This window comes from Astyanax mexicanus, chromosome 6, assembly GCF_023375975.1.
Source record: "Astyanax mexicanus isolate ESR-SI-001 chromosome 6, AstMex3_surface, whole genome shotgun sequence".
Lineage (NCBI taxonomy): Eukaryota > Metazoa > Chordata > Actinopteri > Characiformes > Acestrorhamphidae > Astyanax > Astyanax mexicanus.
Window position 1 is genome coordinate 42227098 of NC_064413.1, and position 18419 is coordinate 42245516.

Below are 18419 nucleotides of genomic sequence, written 5' to 3' on the forward strand. Positions count from 1 at the left end.
ACCACTTCCCGACCACCACGGCCATCAGCGTGTGTATAATTCTAAACTCCAACTCTATCTTAATAGCATTTGCGCAGGGGGTAAAAAAATAGACCGCTGACGTGGTGTAAGATAGGAATGAGCATCACAACGTGCCTTGTGCAGGGTGTACGACAGGGCCCTAAAAGTTCCTTATATTCTAACATTCATTTCCTTTACAAAAATGGTTCCTTTATGACTATACTTTAAGAACCTCTTGTAATATACAGTACTGAGTGTATTGTTTCCACTTACAGGCTGTGATATGAGCATAATAAGCACAGCATGGATGAATAAAGACAGTATAATAAAGGCAGAGAAGTCACAGAGATGATCATTTTTATTGAAGAAGAGAGGAATCTCAGCAGTGGTCAACACGTGAGGACCCTCACCCCTCCAACCCCTTTCACCCCACAGCAAGTGCTAACACTTTTTGGGAGTACCGGACACAGATTACAGGTCAAACTGTGTGTGTGAACAGCTGAACACACTCAGCTAGACTCACAAGTGCAGTGTGGTGAGTATTCAGTCCATCTGTATTCAGTGGTTGAAAGAAGGCTCTGTGTGTGAATGGGTCTCAGAGAGTCAGAGATACACTGACATGCCAAAAGTCATGGGACAGCAGTATGCAAATTGATCATTAGAGTTTACATTAGGGGGATGGCTTGAGAATGCCCACACCTATAAGTATATGTTGTAAGGTGTTATCTTGTGAGTGAGGCTGAACACTGGCCAGAGTGTTCATCCTCAAAGTTGTGTGGGAATTTAATATTTAAATTTAGCAGAAATCACATCCACATTCAATGCAGGAAACCCACATACACATACCCCACGGGTCAGTGCAGCGTTCTTCAGCTTCAGTGGGACATGCCAAAAGTCATGGGACACTATACCAGTCTCATGTGCCATATATATTTAGCATGTCAGTGTATAGTACATCCCTCAATGCAGCCAGGAGTGTAATACATGTTTTTTTTCTGATACAGGATTAAAGGTTATAACAGAGATGGACTGGGATAGAATATGTGTGACCATAAGGCATAAGACAGGTGTGGAATTCAGACTCTAACATGTATCCCATAAATTACATGAGAGTTTCCATACCATCTCTTTTTAAGAGGTAGACAATGTAATTGTGATCAGACAACAGCATATTTTAATTTATATGGGCATGCGCAGGGTCTTAATATTATTTTTTTATATCTTTTTTGGGGGGGCAAAACCTCTTTACTGTGTGCAATACAATACTGCACCACAAGAGGACACTATGCAACAATATGTTGGTCAGTAATTTTGTGCTACTAGTTGCACACCGCAATGATAGAGATGATTAACTGGGCCGTATGTTTGCATAATTCCTAGACATTCAAATGGATATGTTTGCATAAAGACACTACAAAAGATATTATAAGCATATTAAGGCATATGGAGTTTTAAATAAGGAAGGATGCTTGAATGTAACGAAAGTCACTGGAACCAGTCCTATACTTCCAGTACAGTTCCTTCTCCATGCGATTGATTTCGGCAGAGTTTTCTCTCCGTCGTACCTAATCCTCATTTCTCACTGCGAGATGTGTTTTTTTTCTTCATATTGAAAGTAGGTCAGAGAACTGAAGTGCAGAAGCAGGCAGTGGTCAGGAGAAGCCCGCCAGTCAGTGTCGGCCAATCCCAGCTCACCACAGCACAGGACAGTCCAGATTACTGAAGCCCGGATTTTTCCGTAATTCCCAGTAAGTGTTGTTGCTGACCCAGGTGTCGTCTTTAGATTTCCTGGAAACAACAGGAATTTGGTAAATCAGTGGTTTTGTGAAAACATACATCCTCCACACATCCTAGTTTGAGGAACATCTCCCACCACTTTCACAGATTTAACCTTTTTTTAAATGAATCCAAATGATTTCAATTTTCCATGCATTTGTCCCTATACATCCATCTATAGAGCATCCACAATACTCCACTACCCATCTCAACGTTCACAATATGATTTAATTTGAATGTTAATCAATATATTAAACTTCTGTAATCAAGAGGGAGATGTATGGTCACGAGCCATCAAACAAAGCTAAACTGGTACATTTTTTGCATGAGGAGTGGCATAAGGTCACCCAAAAGCAGTGTGAAAGACTGGTGGAGAGCATGCCAATATGCAGAGAGCTGTATATATTTATTATTATTCAGCTGTTTGTCTGTGTAATTTGGGAATTAACAGACACATCTTAGAGTAAAACATTTGTTAAACAAAACTATAAAATATAGCATAAAATTTTATATTATAGCATAAAACATGAACAAAAATAGGAACAAAAATGACACTATATGGACAAACATATTGAGACACTTCACTATTCAGAGTTTCATCCTAAATCAAAAGGTATTAAAATGGTCAGGATGTTGGATGATTATAATCACACTTCCTTTGAATGGAGCAACATCAGATGGTGGGGGGCTTTATACCCCTATAGCTACCTTATATCTGGCAATAGACATGGTGCCAATAGGTTCACGATTCTGATGCTTTAAAATCAGAATATTTTCATGCACTGACTGAGTTTAACAGAAAGCTTTAATCCACCACATAAACACTAGTGTTGCTCCACACTGCACCATGCCGTTAGCTTAAATTTCAGCATAAATAAAAAGTAATCTAGCTTCTGAACTCAACAGTAAGCGATGCTGTGTTCACACCCCTACGTAAAACTGCTAATGCATCACCAAACACTAAAAACAGAGGCCTGATATAAGTACTTTCTTATTCTCAAAGGTACACTTCATATAAATGTACCCTTAATAGTATAATATTGGTCTTTTCAGGGTCAAATGTGTTCCCTAAGATGTACGAATTTGTACATCTTTTTGTACATTTGTAGGAAGTACATATTTGTACCAATAAATCAGCCAAAAGGTAGATTCTGTATTCTGTAACACTGTAGTATTAATCAATTCATATTATAATTTTTCATTTATAAGCCAGACAATTTTAGATCATCAAGTTCTCAACACATATTCAGTTGATGATCTTTATAATCTTTACTGGTACAAAAACATGGGTACAAAAAAGACTTTCACTGAAAGGTACTCTATTGGACCTCAATATAAGGTACAGCCCCAGCGACAAGCTTTGTACAAAGTTAGGTACAAATCAGCGGTTATTTTTCGTAGTCGGTCTGTAAACTTTGTCACGTGATTAATTTGAGTATGTAAATGCATGAATGTGGACAACCTTATTTATAAGTTGTTTGTGAAGCCATATTTAATCTGAGCTGAGTGTTAGAATGAGGAAAACATTACATCACTAAACTCTACAGACTTATACGTGGTCCTCTAGTCCCAGAGCTGGGAGTCAGTGAGTAACGAGTAACATTCTTTTAGATAATAAATGAATAACACTGTATTTTTATGTATGTATAGAAGATTATATTCATACTGGAAGAACCGCGGCTGATGTGCCATGTTGTTCTCCTCAAGGACTTTGCGTCTGTCTCTCTGGAGCTGTTCAATCCTCTGCTTCTGAACTTCTGCTGCCTCTACATTCCCCTCCTCCAGTAACCTAAACACAAACACACACACACACACGCACACACAATGTTACGAAACATGGCATCATCCCTTCGCCCTTGCATAACAAGAGGCTGATGCAGTGACGTCATCTTTTGGCTGCCTGCAGGTCATGTCTGAAGCCATTGGCTGCGACAACTGTCAGGAAACACCACTGCGACTACTGCAAGATTTCTGAAAGAGACAATGGCCTTGAGTGTCCAAAGGACACATGCTTATTCAGGTTTTAGATCTACAGTATAAAACACTATGTCCAGTGGTGTAGTGAGATAATATTCCCATCTCAGGATACTTTATATCTATGATAAACAATATTAAAGCATATAAAATAGGTCTTAAATATTAAACATATTGCAACCAACATAGCTTTAAACTAATAAAAGGGCTCGCATAGGTTTTAAAACATATTGTATCTGTTTTGCCAAGAACATTGACCATATCCCCTGGCTAATACATTCCCTACAGTCAAACATGGTGGTGGCAGCATCATGCTATGGAACTGCTTTTTTTAACAGCAGGAACAATAAAACTAGAAACATAGTCAGAGTGCACAAGGGCAAAAAACTCTAGGCCTAAATTTCACTTTTCAACAGGTAAAAATGACCCAAATAATACAGCCAAAGCCCAGCTTTTGTGAGCTTGCAACTTACATACATTTCCCATCCAATCTTATTGAACTTGAAAAGATCTGCCAAAAAGAATGGGATAAACTGCCCAAATACAAGTCTACAACTTATATAGAAATACACTTTATTGCCAAAAGTATTCACTTATCCATTAAAAAATCAATTAATTTAGGTGTTCCAATCTGTTTTGTGGCCACATGTTTATAAAACCGAGCACCAAACCATGCAGATGGCTCCTACAGAAGAATGGGTCGCTCTCAGAGCTCAGTGAATTCCAGTGTGGTACTGTGACAGCATGCCACTCGTGAAACAGGTCCAATCTTGTTGGATGCAGTTTTGGATGTTTCCACTGGACTCTAGAGAATTGGAGGCATGTTCTCTGGAGTAAGGAGACACGTTTCTCAAGTCTGGCAATCCGATGGATGAGTCTGGGTTTGGCGTTTGCCAGGAGAACAGAACTTGACTGCAATGTGCAAAGTGTAAAGTTAGGTTGTGAGGGGTTGATTTTTAGTCAGTGAGTCAGTGCCTGATTTCACAATTGCGCTTCTGAAAGAATGGCCAAAAATGACAATAAACACACTATTAAACCTTGTGAAAAGCATTTTCAGAAAAGCTAAAGATGTTATAGCTGCAAAGAGACAGTCTTCAGCTTTTTAAGCATCAGCAAATACTTTTTGCGACAATATAGTGTATCCCTGAATTGTGTATATGGACTAAAGAACGTTTCTGAATAGGTCGATGAATAAGAGATCTAATTCTAGTGTAAAATAAAGATATAAATATACAAACCTTATTAAATGTAGGTGGGATTTCTCTGTTGTTTTACATGCACGTCTATGCACCACTACACTAGTAGTGAACATCACAGCACTGGATCCTGCATGTGAAGCTGGATTAGAGATGTGAGACTGAATAAGATGTGAATGGAGCTGAAATGCTCAAAAGGCTCTTGATTACTAATAAGCTGCATCCTGCAATCTCACAATCACGTAAGTGTATGTTGCATTCCGGCGCTGATCTGATGCTCTGATTTCCTCCTTCTTCAGGGTTTGGTGTGTTCATTTAGCATTTCAAGGCAGGAAATGTGAAGTTAATTGCACGTAATGAATATTGAAGCAGTCACATTAAAACCTTGTATCTCTTTTCCCCCCTTTTTGATATAATGTGAATCTGATCGTTCACACTGTGTGAATGTGATAAATGGTGCAATAGAACTGTGCTAAAATTGTGTGGAAAAAAAATCTTTAAATTGGCTTCCATTGCAAGCTATGGTTTTTATTTCACCAGTTTAAAGAGAGCATTCTGAATGGAGTTTTTTCAATGTGTTTGCAGTAAGAAACACAGTTTCTGTTCTTAACTTTTGCTCCATGAGGTGGCGCTCATTTCTTTTGTTTTTCATTTATTTCATGAATGTTGGCATTGTGACTAAGGGCAGCATATTAAATCAAAAGGAAAATATTGTCTATGACTAGGCCTAATACCTGTCTGGGAAACTGTATCACTGTATTTCTAGGATTTATTTAATATGATCATTATTAGCAGGGCATGATCATGTTCTGACAGCAGGAATATTCATATTGTAACATGATGGCGTCAAAACACTATAGCTAGGATTTGTCTCTTTGCTTTATAAATCGTTCTTCAACCCTCTCTACAGTATGCTGGTATTCTCATGACCCTGATGCCAGATCCTGTTACATATAATAATGAATATGTACATAGACAAGCATGAAACCTGTGCTTTACCTCTGATCCAGCCGAAATCTGGTGTCTGTGGGTGGCAGTATTTGTTTGGTGTGCAGGTCCAGTTCATTCAGCTCGAGAGCAAACTTAGTGAAGCCGTAGTATTGCTCGTAGTCCGGGGGCATGGGATCTACACAAATAAAACACAGCTCATTATACATGTCTGCTACATTGTTCTTGTATTTCATTGGATTATTTTATCTCTTAAAAATGAAGGTGCTTTAAATGGTTTTAGGATCGATGGCATAAAGTAACCCCTTTGGGTTCTATTAAGAACCATGCTAGAAATGTGTGATGGAAAGAATGTCTTGTTGTCTTTGCAAAGTATTGCCAACAATTCTCATAAACTCATAAACTAAGCTCTAGTTTGCTTGCCTCTCCGGTTTGACCCTGAAAGTCATGTGACATGATATCTAGTGTATCCACGATCCAGTGTAAATATTCAGATTTTAGCCAAGATAAATTAGTTTAATATAGTTTATTGTCTTTATTTGCCAAATTTCCCTACTGTAAACAGTTCCTGTTGTAGTTGTTCTACTATATATATTTATATATACTTTTAAAAAAATATATAAACGTAATAAAGATAAGAAGAAGAGAATAGTAACAACAACAATACTACTACTACTAATATTTTAATTCCAGTATGTGTGGTAATATAAAAATTAAGAGACCACTTCAGTTTCTGAACCAGTTTCTCTGATTTTGCTATTATGGGTAAATATTTGAGTAAAATGAACATTGTTGTTTTATTCTATAAACTATGCACAACATTTCTCCCAAATTCTAAATAAAAATTGTAATTTAGAGCATTTATTTGCAGAAAAAATAGCTGAAATAACAAAAAAGATGCAGAGATTTCAGACCTTAACCTTCCTCTAGTGTTAGCTTTCTGTTACTATTGCTTATGTTAACGGGTCGGTTTTGACCTGTCTTAAATCAGCCCTAAGATACCCTAAAAACAATTATTTATGATCCAATTTGTTTCTCACCTCTTAGTTACCTTGTTAGGGTTTATCATCCATAAAAGTTTTGATTTTAAATTTTTTGTTGGGGCCCCCTGGGCCTTTTATTTGAGAGCATACCCCTGATTTTCAATATAAAAATATTATCAAATGAACCTCAAGAGAATAATAAAAAAGGTTGTTATATTACCTGACTATTACTGAAGGGTTTTAAAACACATTTCTTAAATGTAAAAAATAAATACATATATATATTTTATAATATTAACTCTAGTAACATCTTTGGTGTTACGGGTCAATTTTGACCCATATATAAAATACTTTAAGAAAAAGGCAAAGAACAGAAATCTTTTTTTTTATTTATAGAACTTTAATTTAAATAAAAGATAATGATAATAATAATAATAATAATAATAATAATAATAATAATAATAATAATAATAATAATAATAAAATGGAAATTTTCAAGGTCAAACAAACAACCAATCAAGCAAAACAAACCAACAGAAATCAAGTTCATTAGTGCATTAGTATTGTTAGATGCATGTGTGGCAAAAAGTGACATTTTTTGCATGTTCTTTGCAGAAGTATTTTTTTGCAGGTGAAGCACGGTGTATTTGTATTTCTGTCCTTATTGCTAGGGCAGACCTGAGACCTCTTTCTTTTTGAATCAGATGGTCACTCTGGGATTGTGGCTGTTGTGGCTGATGTTGAATGCATTGTATGCAGACAAATCAAGGATGTTGTAAAATACAACCATTGACCCTCTTCTGGTCATTGGCTAGCAAGTGTAGGTGGCAGTCAGCTTGTCCAGGGTGTCCACTGCTCCTTTGTTTTTGTTATAGTCCAGGGTGATTCTGGGCTTTTTGTCACAAAAGGGAGCAGCTTTAGCACTGATGTTCTCCTCATCAGACTGATCAGATGTGTCTGTGTCTTCCTGTCAATAATCCACATCATCTTCCTCCTCAGAAACCTACTCATCTGTATTAGTTTGCTGCTGTGTGTCCTCTGATTCATTATCATCAAATATATGATCTAGAACTTGGCTTACATCAAATCTTTTTCTCATTGTTGCATGCTGTAAACTGGAGATGCATACTCTGCAAAGCACCAACTCTAAACTGATTTGGCCATACATGCATGGACATGTACCTAACTCCAATTGTTGGAGGTAGATCTGTCTGTGGGCTGTTGGTTGATATTGTGTTTGAGTTCAGTTTTGGGACTTATTATTGTTTTTTTAAGCTTATATTGTACCTTGGTCGAAATTGACCCTAACAACACAAAGGTTATAATTTTAACGAGAGCATTTTACAATTTAGTAAAATAGTTATTTTTTTATTTTATTTTGTTTAAAAATAAGTTCCTGACAAAGTCAAAAAGTCTTGATGCAATAAACAAATGTATGCAGAATTTTTATGCATTTAAAATCTAAAACGGGTCGGTCACGACCCTAACACTAGAGGAAGGTTAAATAATGCAAATGATATATTATATTATTATATATTATAATATATTATATTATTATATATTATATTATTATATTATATAAATATAATATATAAATAGATAATGCCCTAACACTCACACCCCTTTATTACAAATATAATTCTTTATGGAACCACAGGTGATTCTTCGATGGCATCAACAACCATCAAATAACTGTGAAGCACCATCATTTTTAAGACACAAATCCCAGCATGCATTATGCAACTACATCATACCACACAACTACTGGAAATCTTAATGGTGTTCAAACAGTCCTGGCTGCTAGCCTAGTCTCAGACTATTTAATACATCTATCAGGTAAAGCAGGCATATATTTCAGGTGTACAGTGCAGCATCTTCTGCACCACAGCTTTCAAGGACAAAAGGTATAGGCGACCTTAATGTGTGTGAGTGTGTGCTTGGAGGAGAGAAAGAGAAGGAGGGAGAGAGAGAAGGAGTGAGAGAGGGGCGGGGACTTACTGGTTCTCCAGATGCATGTAGCGGCAGGTGGGTTGCCACAGTAGATGCCCTCGTGCCACTTCCCGAACAGCTTGTGAATGACTTTCCCTTTATGGTCGGTTACAGCTCCTTCCACTTCGTTCACACTGGAGTTCCAGTACTTCGCCTGTGGTGCAGACAGACAGACAGACAGACATCAGTACTGGATGAACATTAGACAAGCCCAGACTCACAGGATGAATGAACAACTTAATGGAAGTTAATGGAAGATCCAGTCTGAACTGGTGAAATGTCAAATATTCTTCTCATCACACATCCACCACACGCATATACATATCCAAAACTGCTATATAAAAACACACAGCAGCTCTCAGTGCTGACAGAAACCAGCATACCTGCAGTGTCCTTAGTGGTGCAAATCTCTGACCTTGAGTAATGTGATGTTTTATTACAATTATTTACAAGAAACTTTCATCAGGATTTTTATATTTTTATTCTGTGTTGATTAGAGAAGATTAGATTTCCTTTTTTTAAGATTTGTTCTTTTTAAGGTTTCATTTAACTTTGCGCCTGGCTTGATTCATATGTCTGTAAAGCTGCTTTGTGACAAAAATCAGTTGTCATGGGAGTAAAATTCCACCCAAAATTACATTCAAGCTTCTGGACTGCTACAACATGTATTTCTGCCCAGTGTTGCATTAATTTTTCACCATCATTGATTATGGGAGATTTCCAGCACATTGCAAAGATTCTCAATGAATTTAAGATCTCACCTCTGTGTTGGTAAATCCATGTGTGAAAATTATGATCTCATGCACCTTGAACCACTTTTTCACAATTTGAATAAAATTATGGCATTTCATATGGCACACATTGTATGTGTGGAAATACTCTTACTTTCAGTATTAAACATATACCTGTGTTCTAGTGTTGATTTTCTACAATTTAATTTCAGCAAACATAAAACAAATGAATAAAAACCTTAAAAATAGAATATTATTAGTAGTAGTATTGTTGCTACTACTTTTTCTTATTATTATCATTATTACATTAATTACATTTTTAAAGTATATATAAGTGTATATATAGTATAACAACTACTACATAGTTTATATTACTTCTATTGTTTATATTTTTGAAAAATTTATTTTGGTGAAAAAATTTTTTTTTACACTGGATCATGGATACACTAAATAACATGTCCCATGACTTTTACCATGCTCCACTGAAGCTAAAGAATGCTACTTGTCTGTGAATTCATGGACAGTTCTAGCCAGATGCCACCTGTCATGATCATTATCACCCACTGTGCTGTCCACTATGTGTGGTAATGCTGTAAATAATACATTTCTGGAATGGAATGTGCATTTATCTGGCATCCACTGGCATCAGACCTGCAGCTCTCGTGTGTGTGTTTTGGCTCTCCAGCAGATGGCACCGATAAGCCAAAGATGAGTCAATGATCAGAACTGAAGCGACAGCTAATGGTCTCTACAACGGAGATCAACTGTTATTAATCACATCCTTCTCATTCACTTTCTCCCTCTCTATCACACACTCTCTCTCTGTCTCTCTCTCTGTCTCAGGCTATTTGTTTGCTCTCTTTGGAAGAGCGACCCATCACTCTTTAAGAGTCTTGAGAACACCTCCAGCGCCCAAAAGTTCTTTCCCCACAAGCTGTTCCACAGAGCTCCATTACTGTCATAACAAATGTGGGTGTCTCTTTCTCTCTCACACACACACACACACACACACACACACACACACACACACACACACACACACACACACACACACACACACACACACAAACAGAGCACAATAATGAATCAGACGCTTAAATCAAAGCAGCAGCTATGCCCCCACTGCACCACGTACTGTGGTAACAGGGCTGAATAGATGATTTTGGAACACTGCATCTGAATTAACAGATTATTGAAATATACACAATCATAAAGCTTTAGGATAAACCCTATGCATAATCTGAGATGTCATCAGAAACTTACCAACTTAAAACTTTTTAAAAGAGATCACACAGCAATCAGATGTCCAAATATTTTGGGGATGATTTCCTTCAAATTAATGCATTTAATAGCAAATAGTCTCACAAATAGCCTATGACTCTCTGGGCAGTAAAGAGAGTTACTCTAACTAAAGCAAGACAAAATACTACTGATTTCAGAAGAAACAATGAATAAGGAGGTGGCTTTATAGTCTATATTGTCATTGTCCAATGAAAAACAAGTATCTCCAAAACGGCAACTTTACAGGAGAGAGATAAAACATTCTTTACCTTTAATGGAAGTCAATGTAAAAACAGTTTACTTCAGGTCATTTTGGAGAATTTCTATTGGTCCATTCATTAAGGAATTTTGACACAGTATAAAAGACCGTTGGTTTGTTCAAATTATGTAGAAAAAAAAATCGACAAAAATTGAGATATTTGTTTTGCATTGGACAGCGACGATATACTCATACACTTACATACACTTTGTTACCAATATAATTATAATAATATTAAAAACATTTTCTGTATAAAATCATCCAGATTCATTTGGAAAAGAGTTGAGAAACAGGCTGTTAGTGTTTTTAAAGCACTTGTATAATTTAGTTCTATATATACATATGGTATATATAGATGGGCATCATTGACATACCTGACAAAATGACCCCATGCTATTTAATAATGTAACCTAATTGAAGCCTAAAGAATAAATAAGCATAACCCTGGAAAACCATGAATTATACCATCTTCACTTTTAGTAATGCTCAGCTAGGCTAATATACTTTCTGTGTTTGGCTTTAAGACAATTTAAAATAATTTAAGACAATTTGAGACAATCCAGTGAGGCCTGCTTAATTATTGAGACTGTTCACCCAATTGTAAATTACAATGTACAAGGACAAAACCCATATTTTAATCTGTATTCCCTGTATTGAGATAATTTACTATCTTTAGTAATGCTGTATCAGTACTGTGACCTGATCTGACTCAATTACACAGTCATATCAGAATATCATTATGATCACCAATTTAATCATGGGAATAACCACCCCTGGCTCGAATGACAAGACGGCGTGGAATAGGCTGTTATGCACTGTTATACCATTAGGAGGCACTTAATGTGCAAGAACTCCATTCTCAGGGCACCTTCACTACTGGGTACACTCTACAAAGTGGTTTCTGGAATGATACCACCCTTCGCCTGAAACCCTGTTATCATGTACCTTTGGACGCAAGTCAAATTGCATCCTTTATCCATGGCAATTGCCTTGCACTCTGTTCTAAATGACTGGTGTGCTGACATGGCTTTGTGATATTCCGGGCTCTGAGTTAACTAAAAATAGTAGCTGTAAAAGTCTCATTCCATCGTTTTTTCATTCATTTAAAGTTTTATAGTTGTGATCTCTAGTGTGAATGAATGCCACGAGAGCTGTTTTTTGTAAAAAATGTGCTCAGGTGTTTCTATTTAGCCCTGCTTTAGATCACTGAATTAGTGGTCTCTGAAGAAAGTCAGGATTTAGGTTCTTGCTCATGAATATTCATACATGCAAACATATTGCCTCTGATTAGCTAAAAATCACTGCAGCAGAGAACGCCTACCTGCCCAAAACAGTCAATTTTACAGCTCTAAAACTCAAAGGACAAAATATTTTCAGAGATACAGCCTTAGTTATAAAGTTTGCATCTACAACTTAGAGAGACCTATAGTATTTCACAAAGAATAAGACATTTTAGCGAAATGAGACCTTTAAAAATGGTAAAAATTGAAGAGTATCTGAAAAATGCTTGTTTTTCTGAACAGTTAAAAATGCCTAAAATCTTAAAAAAATTAATTTGTTTTAAAAGATAGAATTGCATTTTAATTACAGGTTCACACGCTCAGACGTTATTTTGGAAAGCTCTGTGGGTGCATATTATGCATATTAATGTATAGAAGAGACGGGACTCACCTTTACAAAGGTGACTTTACACTGACAGATGTCACTGCTGGAGTTCTTGATGGAGATTTCACCGTAGTGCTCGATCCAGCGCTGCCCACTCAGGATGTTATGAATGCATGATGTCACTTTGTTCCACTCGTAATGATCTCCCAAACTGCGAGAGAAGAACAGATACGGAGCCTATCAATATATTCACATGCATTCATATTCACCAGTAGAGGCTGTTCATTCCCCTCCTGAACACTGAATCAATCAGTTTTCCAGACAGGGATTAATCCTAGTGTTGGATTGCAAAGCATTGTGAATACAGACTCTCCATTCCTTAAAAGAAAAAAATAGTCTAGGACTCACAGTAAGGGATTAAGCCTAGTGCAAATAAATGAGAGACCACTTAAAAAAAGGTTTCTTTGATTTTACTAAATTGAAAACCTCTGGAATATAATCAAGAGGATGATCACAAGCTATTTTTGCACCAGGAGTGGCATAAAGTTATCCAAAAGCAGTGTGTTAGACTGGTGGAAGAGAACATGCCAATATGCATGAAAACTGTGATTAAAAATCAGGGTTATTCCACCAAATATTGATTTCTTAGCTTTATGAATATAAAGTTCTTTGCATTATTTGAGGTCTGAAAGATCTGCATTCTTTTTGTTATTTCAGCCATTTCTCATTTTCTGCAAATAAATGCTCTAAATGACAATATTTTTACTTGGAATTTGGGAGAAATGTTGTCTGTAGTTTGTAGAATAAAACAGCAATGTTCATTTTACTCAAACATATACCTATAAATAGCAAAATCAGAGAAACTGATTCAGAAACTGAAGTGGTCTCTTAATTTTTTTCCAGAGCTGTATGTTCTTAATTACTTGCCTGATTAAATTAAAGATGAAAAAAATCCACAGTTTATGCCTATGTTAATCCCTATCTGGAAAACCAAGTAAGTAGTAACCAAGACTTAATAAAAGTCAGACTCTGAACACAGAATATCTGATAAGAGAGTCTCGGTTACTTCATGGGTTTTGACTATCAGGATTATTTTTGATTTACTGTTTATGATTATATCTAAGACCGAGCCACATAAAAAAATGCAAGTGTAAACACACCCAAGACACATTTAAAACAGATGCAAATTCAATCATTTAAACCACTACGAATTTGCATACTCCATCTCATCTATCATTTTTCCATAACATTTAAAGAACATTAAGGATTATATTTTCTGTAGTAACACAGAAGGTGATCAGGATGTATCATCAGATATTAAATGAAAATGTTGAGATAAAGCATCGACACCTCTTGTCAGCAGAGCTTCAGCCCGTGTGTTCGTATTTGAACTGTGTGGATTTTCATGGTAATATGTGTGAATTTTAGCTACGAAAATCTGCCCACTGCCAATCTCCCAGTCCGATTTCCACACTCTGGGTTGCAAGGTATAGACAACGGCATGTTAACAGTGTGCTGAAGCCATGGTAACGGCTGAGCTGGCTATATTTCTACTGAACAGGTAATCACTGAGTTAAGTTTTAGTAAGGTTGCTAATTATAGCTGGGTGATTTATTACAACCACTAGCATAGTAGAGACAAGCATTTTTGGACATTGAAACATATATATATATATATATATATATATATATATATATATATATATATATATATATATATATATATAGACTGATCAGCCACATAGTAACACTTGTCGTTGCTTGACATTGTGTGTAAATCTGGCAACCTGTGTGTGCTTTACATCTGGGGCAGAAAACTTGGGGCACATTTGAAGGACCAATATGTAACAAATTTTCAGTAGTAAATGATAAAATGATCAGGATGTATCATCAGATATTAAGGAAACATGTTGAGTGAAAGTGCTGGCAGCTCTTGTCAGCAGGGATTCACCCTGTACGTTCCTATTTTAAACACACTCGCTATCAGTTCCTACAGAATGTACCTTTAAGTTTACAGGTGTGTGTGCGTGTCTATGTGTGCGTGTCTAGGATGGGGGTACCTGTCACTATGATGTTGTCAGTTTTTGTGCACTGTGAGCTACTGTAACCAAACACAAATTCCTTGTATGTGTGAGCATACTTGGCTGATAAAGCCTGATTCTAATACTTGTTTACATGAATTACTGATTGTTCCTTTAATTGTATGAAGAGCCTTCACTTCATGTAAAGGTTTTTTTTAAACAATCATATATCTCTCAAATAAATATGCTATTGTTTTTTAATGGCTTTGCTCATATCTTTGTGACACCTTTATTATTGTGTGTGTTTTGAGTGTAGTGGAATGCAAATCATCGGGATTTCGGACAGACACAAGGCAGGATTGTGCACAGCCTGAAGGAGACAGCAGAATATGTGAATGTGTGTGTGTGTAAGTGATGTGACTCACCCAGGGATAATCACATGAGTGGTGCCAACAGGAACAATCTCCATGGATTTCCCCCAGAACTTGTTTTTCCACCTAACATCTAAAGCCATCAGAAAAACAGCAGGGTCACTTTGAGACTGAAAGACTGCCCACAGCACTAATGACGTGCATTACCAACTTTGCCTAAACAAATCTGCCCATATCTGAGGTTTTACCTTGCCAGAAGATGAAATTCTTAGATTCGGCATGACAGGCAGAGATGGGAGGGTGATGGCTGACCTAGAGAGAGAGAAAAAGAGAGAGAAAGAGAGAAAGAGAATGATGATGGAGCTCTGATGGTAGTGCTGTTACATAAGTGCATATGTGCACAAACAAACCCACTCACAGTGAATAAGAGAGAGAGAGACAGAGAGAGAGGCAGAGTAACTCAGTACCTGCTCCGCTATAAAGCGGAATCCTTTGTCAGGCCGGTCGCACTCGTACGTCTCCCCCAGCACTGGGTTAAAGGGTTTCCCTCCTGCTCTGTAGTAACTGGAGGCATAGCCCGACACTGCAAACGTTGCAATGTACACCTACACACACACACACACACAGAAAACACTCGACATGGATAAACTCATTCTCCTGAAGGAGCGTTAAACAAACAAGCTTGTAAATAAAGTGCCATTATGATTAAATTAAAAAGTATAACCACATAATATAATTATACTAATGTTGAATATTATAAAAAATTACAATGTATTATAATGTGTTCATGTACACTCCACGTAAAATGACAGATGTCCATCATGGAAATATATTAATAGTGACAGATATCTATTGTCTTAAAAGCTTTTGAACTGAAAAAGCCCAAAAAAGAAGAAAAAAACGTCACTCTGCCTCAGGGTAAGCCATGTGGCGCTACTAGAGATCTACTAGAGACCTAATATATTACAAGCACAACTTATTATGCACTATAATCACAAGTCATAAAGCATAATAAACATGTAAAATAATGTTTAATACATTTTTTATAAAAACCATTTACCATGTTTATAATGCCTTACAAATACATTATAATGTGTAATGTGTATGTTTTTAGAGTCTAATAGAAATGCCATTTATATAAAGTTTTACCCTTAAAACATGTAAAATTCAAAAACTGTCTGATCACAAAAACACATTCATTTTACAGGAAAAATAGGCATCATGTGTGATCACATTTTGTCAAACACTGTCATTTTTTTACTTTAAGAAATATTGTTTAAATTGCTATTTAAATTACGTGAGCTTTGGTTTACATAAAAACAGAGAAAAGATCAAATCAGTAGAAAATCAGCCATTAGCTAAACTAGCTACAAAGAAATCAGGTAATAATATGAATTATCATCATTGGATACCTGTTGTTTTATTGAAATCCTAATAAGCAGCTGTAGTATAAAGTGTTCCTATATTTGCTTCTGCAAAATAGTAGTTCTGGAAGTTAGAATCATGTCTGAGGAGACAATCTGAGGAAAGAAACTCAGAGAACTCTACACTTGTTTTAAGATGGCTACTACTTTGGGTTAAAACCCATAGCTCCTCTGAAACATTGGACCTAGGACTAAGATTGGACTGAAATTAATAAAATTGAGATGAAGGGTGGTGGTGAGGATCAAAAACTTCATTATGGACACAGAAGGAAGAGAATGAATTTATGGGAATTTATAGGATGTTCGGTTGAGAGGAGGGGCTTCAGGTATGTTCCTCCTCCCAAACATCAGTTATTTCATAACTCCATAACTGTAATGTGAAGATTAAAGGCAGAAATAATGCCTTAGACAATGGAGGAGCAGGACAGTCACTGGTGGGCTGCTGTGTGTGTGTGTGTGTGTGGGCTGCTGAGAGAGTGAGAAAGAGAGGAACTGTGCCACATGAGCAGCGTTGCTGCTACTGATGTCGTCTCATTTAAAATGAATGAAGACCACCTGATACAGCAAGTGCTGAGTGAATACTGGAGTGCACATACATGTTTGTGGGCCACTGTGTTCTCAGTGTGTGGTCACTGGCCAATCAGGAAAATAAAATATTTTGATAATAAAATGATGAACAGCTCAATATTTATCACTATTAAACCCTCAAACTCACAACCAAGTTAAAAGATTTGGGGCTTAACTCTCAGATTGGACTATGGAAGCAGATCAGTCTCCATTTGCATTCTCATGGACATTCAACAGACAACCATCAACAGATAGACCAGGGGTCGCAAGCATGAAACATCCGCAAGGTTGTTTGAACTATAATAAACGATAATTTAAAAAATAAAAAGTAAAATTCTCCTCTGGCAAGCTTTTGTTTACATTCCTCCCCTGTCTCCTGTCCCCTGTCTGGTTGGACGTTCTGACTGTTTAGTTTGGTCTCAACCAAAACAGAAAGTGTGAAATGAGCCCAGGAACCAAAATTTGATCAGACTAAAAGGGGATCTGGTCTTCTAATTATATCAAAGCCAAAGTTGCCTGAACTTCCCTTCCTACAGTCAAATCAGTCAATATCATTTGATATCATACAGCACCAATACTCCAGTTTATGATAGAAAGGAGGACATGGTGACCTCAGAGGATACAGAGGTGATGCGAGATCAGCATGTGGAGATGAATTTCCGATGATGAGGGTAAATAGCACGGTCGGACTCGTCTCAGCACTGGAGATTACGCTCTCACACTTCCTGAAAATGCGGAAATTTGAGGAGGGCGAAGCCAAATTGCTTTGGCCGTAAAGTTCATTATAAAGCCATCAGCACTTGTCAAAGCTGTGGGACAATTCCATCTGCTTTTCACAAAGCCATTATATATCACAGAAAGTCCAGCCCTGTCTCCCTCTCTCTCCACTCTAATGAGTCTTGGGAGCACCCTAATGCAAGTCTATAAGAGCGAGTCTGACCGGGGCCGGCCTGAATGCTCCTCTAATGGAGCACGGATACAGTAGAAGAGAGTTATTTCACTAGGGCAGCCAGTGGGGAGCTCTACACCTCTCCTAATGCTGACTTGGCCAATCATATCTCCATTATACCACTGGTGAGGTCTATGATAGCTTCATAAGGAGCATCAAAGAAGCTGAGAAACTCATGCTGCTTGCATACAGTGGAAGCACGTGCTAGTGGAAAAAGTTTGTTTCCAACAACTAGATAGAAGCCTTTCCATCTAAATCAGTGGTTCCCAACCTTTTTCTTCAGGGACCCATATTTTTACCATTGTAAGCTTTGGTGACCCAAAATACCAAAGTCATTGTTTTTATC

The 18419-nt window shown here is 36.9% G+C and overlaps 1 protein-coding gene across 4 annotated transcripts in view; it reads right to left on the reverse strand.

The window, feature by feature from the left end:
- Positions 1-340: 340 nt before the first annotated feature.
- The window catches only part of osbpl3b (oxysterol binding protein-like 3b), a 112298-nt gene continuing 94219 nt past the window's right edge, over positions 341-18419 (reverse strand). For all 4 annotated transcript variants that reach the window (XM_049480239.1, XM_049480241.1, XM_049480242.1 and 1 more), the window contains 8 exons: positions 15601-15738; positions 15382-15445; positions 15188-15266; positions 12809-12953; positions 8876-9020; positions 5946-6072; positions 3443-3565; positions 341-1788 (listed from right to left, as the gene is read on the reverse strand). In XM_049480239.1, coding sequence (XP_049336196.1) covers positions 1692-1788; positions 3443-3565; positions 5946-6072; positions 8876-9020; positions 12809-12953; positions 15188-15266; positions 15382-15445; positions 15601-15738 — 918 coding nt within the window. In that variant the 3' untranslated portion in view covers positions 341-1691. The remainder of the gene's footprint in view (positions 1789-3442; positions 3566-5945; positions 6073-8875; positions 9021-12808; positions 12954-15187; positions 15267-15381; positions 15446-15600; positions 15739-18419) is intronic.